Source organism: Myotis davidii, unplaced genomic scaffold (assembly GCF_000327345.1).
Source record: "Myotis davidii unplaced genomic scaffold, ASM32734v1 scaffold281, whole genome shotgun sequence".
In the NCBI taxonomy this organism is placed as follows: Eukaryota; Metazoa; Chordata; class Mammalia; order Chiroptera; family Vespertilionidae; genus Myotis; species Myotis davidii.
This window is the reverse complement of record NW_006293784.1, coordinates 6,372,153-6,375,992: the sequence shown is the minus strand read 5'-3', so window position 1 is coordinate 6,375,992 and position 3,840 is coordinate 6,372,153. Positions and strand designations below refer to the sequence as shown.

Here is a 3,840-nt window from a genome sequence, read left to right as displayed (position 1 = left end):
CATTGACAAATAGATTATTTTATGATGCTATTGTCTCTTGTTTCTGAAAGAAAGAATTCTTTTGTAGTGAAGTATAGTGTTGACGTTCCAGATCAAAATTAGCTTTTATTTCTACACTTTACACTTGATCAGGTTTTCATTTTCTGTAATGTGTTTACATAGCACTTTATAGTTTAATATATGTACTTTCTGATCAGCTGTTAATCTTGTTTAGATAACATGATAGCCACTGATAACTTTTAAGTTTCTAATTGCTTCTTTTCCCCCTCAACTTTTTATTTTGAAAAATTTCACACAAAGAAGTGTTGAATGAATAGTACATTTACATAGCTTACCTGCTTCATCTCCCTCTCTCTCTCTCTCTGTATGTTTTGTTGATGTCAAACCATTTGAAAGTAATGATGACATTTTATCCCTGAGCACTCCAGTGTGCATCTCCTCAGAACAAACACATTCCTTTACAAGTCCACAGTATCAGTATCACATCCCAAAAAATAAAACAGTAGTTCTATATCATCATTCAGTATTAAACACATATTTAAGTTCCCTCAGTTATACCTCAAGTAGCTTTTATTTTTCCCAAACCAGCATTCTATCAAAATTCACATGCTGCACTTGATTATGTCCTTTGAAGGTTAATTTCTTTAGTCATTTTATCAGACTTGGAAAGCTTCATATGACCTCAGAAAATCTCTGAACCTATTTATGCATGAGTGGAAAGATAAAAATTTCAGTCCCTCTTTTCAGTGCTACTCACTCACCTGAATAGCTGTAGAGTTCTCTTGAGTAGAACTAATAAAAATGGATTCTCAGTGTTGTTCTCTTAAATGTTTTTTAATAGGATTTCAAAATCCTTACATTATTCTAAGTTTGGTATGAAGTTTTGACTCTCATATTTTAAAATCCATGTAAAAGTTTCTGAATTTTTTTTCCCCTTGGATTACTATTAATATTAATTGCTTTGATCCTAGTTGAAAGGACCATGCTAGTTCAAATGTGTACTTCTGGTGCTTGTTAGATGTTTCTGATTGCCTTTTGTTTCTTTGTTTTAAAATGAATTTATTTATTTCTGATCTTTTACAGAGTGAAGTAATTGAGAAACTGTTCATTCAAGAATAACAGGAGGCATTGTATTATATTTTGCCAAATTAAAGCCTTATTTATGTTTCCACCCTTTCTACTTCGTCAGAAACACTGAACAGAGTTTTGTCTTTTCTAATCCTTGTTAAACTACTGATTTAAAGAGAGAAAAAAAAGCCAACTCTGTAGACACCTTCAGAGTTTAGTTTTATAATAAAAACTGTTTGAGTAATTAGACCTTTACATTCCTGAAGATAAAATAAACATGTAATCTTTTATCTTATCTCGCTCAATAAAATGGTTCAGACGATCAAAAGTGGTAAAGACAATGTAAAATTTAACATTTTAATACTGATGTTGTGCACTGTTTTACTTAACATTTTGGGGAGTAACTGCCTCTGACTTCCACTCAAGAAAACACTTTTGTTGCTAATGTAATCAGTTTTTGTAATGGCATCAGCAAATAAAAGGATGCTTATTATCAGACTTGTTCTAATTTCATTGAGCTTTAATAGATTCTATTAGCATCACAGGCCAACACAGTTAGTGATTTCAACCTTCAGACAAGATGAGATAGGCATTGTTGCTCATACAACCTCTCTGCTGGAGGCCTGGTCTTCTCTGGGATTCTGTGCAATGTAAGTCTTGTCCAGAAGAGTTGCCGGTTACAGAAGCACAAGCAAATATTGAGGGTTTCATGCTTACCACCCCCACTTGATGTTGAGGAGCTCTACTTTACTTTTATTATTTTTTTAAGTAATAAAAATTAACTTTTTTCGTTTCCTTCTTGCCAGGCACTATGTTATAGTTCACGTGTTAATCTTTTTTTTTTAAATCCTCACCCAAAGATATGTTTTTATTGATTTTTTTAGAGAGAGAGAGGAAGGGAGGGAGAGAAACGCCGATAGGTTGCCTCCCAAACACACCCTAACTAGGGGTTGAACCCACAACCTAGTAGGTATGTATCCCAACCGGAAATCGAACTCACAACTCTTTGGTATCTGGGATGATGCTCCAAGTAACTGAGCTACCAGGCCAAGGCCATGTGTTATCTTTTTTTGTTGTTGAAGAAGCTTTAAAAAAAAAATTGGTTGGCCTGGCGGGCATGGCTCGGTGGTTGAGCTTCGACCTATGAACCAGGAGGTCATGGTTTGATTCCCAGTCAGGGCACATGCCTGGGTTGCAGGCTCGATCCCCAGTGCGGGGTGTGCAGGAGGCAGTCTATCAATGATTCTCTCTCATCATTGATGTTTCTATCTCTCCCTCCCTCTCTCTGAAATCAATAAAAATACATTAAAAAGTAATAATTGGATGAAAAACTGAGCCCTTCAGATGCTAAAAAAACACTGACAAATGTCTGTGCCACTGAGTATTGAAGCATTAAAGTGCCTGGCCTCCCTGCAGTTTGTCATGCTTCTACCATGGGGCCTCTCCCCTCTGTTCTCTTGCATAAAACTTCCTTTTCTTGACTTGATCCCTCACCATCTTGAGATCTGTTTAAATGTCACCTTTCTCATCAGATCTATCTCCATCATCCAGTATCCCCCTGCCTCCCTGTCCCCTTACTTGTTTTTGTCTATAACATTTATAATTTTCAAATATATACTTGGTCACTCCACCAGAGAGTACCAGTAAGCTCCATGAGGGCAGGAATCTTTTTGTTATTTGCTTTATCCCCAGCCCTGAGAAAGTGCCTGACACCTAATTATGCTCAAATATTTAAATGAATGAATGGATGAAATTTATTTTTATAGATTGAGGATTATTGCTTCCCAACCTTTTCACCTCATAGCACACCTATCAAATAATATTTCGAAGGTATATAACCAGGGATGCCTGCCTAGGGATTTGGGCTTCCCCAGGCCTTGCCTGGCTACTTTCAGCAAACCATTGGGAAATTGATCTGAAGGCCAGATACTGTGTCGGCATCTTCTCTCTCTTTTTCCTTCGTTTTGCTCTAAAGCTACTTATGTCTTTGTCACCTGAAAAGAAACAAATAGAAATCCTGTCTTCTATTTTACAACCTTTCCTTTGCTACTCTTCTCTCCAGAGTTTAGTTTCTAAGAATTGTATAATTGTATTATTTTTCAATCTTCCTCTATGTTGGAATTTTTTAAAAATAAAATAATTGCAAGAGACTCAGAGGACTCTGGTGTCTTGTTTGTGTCCTCTTCCTTAACATTCCAACCCAAATATTCATCTTTTTGCCTCTGAAATGGCAGGACATTGTTAATACTGCCTGTTCCAGTTAGGGGCGGTTGAAATTGTTATTGGTTATTTAATTTTATTAAAAATCTACTTCTGTTACTTGCATCAATTTATCTAATGTCCTTAAGCCAGAATCAAATAGGAAAAGCTTATCACACTCCCATTTGGTTATTTTTCAGATATGCCAAGATAGCTCTATGCTCTCCAAGTCATTCCCTCTAGGTTAAGTATTCCCAGTTCTTAGTTGCCCTGAATATGAAGGGCCACACTAGCCTGCTTGCCTCATCCATCTCCAACTGCCCAGTGTAAGCAGTTCACTCACTGGGGGAGAAAGGGAGCATCAGAACGAAGAGGGAGCCTCGTGTGTCCTGGGTCTCTAGTGGCTCCCCTACCACTATTGCAGCCAGTAGACCCTGATTACTCAGACTGGGGAGAACCTACAGGGAGAAGAGAATGAGCAGTGTATTTGGGAGCAGACTTGTTGCTCCCCCAAAACAGAATGGAGAGAGGTGAGAGAGTGAGTGAGGGGATGCCTGTGAAGCAGGCTATCAC

The 3,840-nt window shown here is 37.4% G+C and overlaps 1 protein-coding gene across 8 annotated transcripts in view; it reads left to right on the top strand.

Annotated features, from left to right (window-relative positions):
• Positions 1-1,566, top strand: part of KTN1 (kinectin 1) — a 99,407-nt gene extending 97,841 nt beyond the window's left edge. For all 8 annotated transcript variants that reach the window (XM_015566496.1, XM_006767682.2, XM_015566498.1 and 5 more), the window contains one exon: positions 1,084-1,566. In XM_015566496.1, the coding sequence (XP_015421982.1) occupies positions 1,084-1,088 (5 nt within the window). In that variant the 3' untranslated portion in view covers positions 1,089-1,566. The remainder of the gene's footprint in view (positions 1-1,083) is intronic.
• Positions 1,567-3,840: the final 2,274 nt, after the last annotated feature.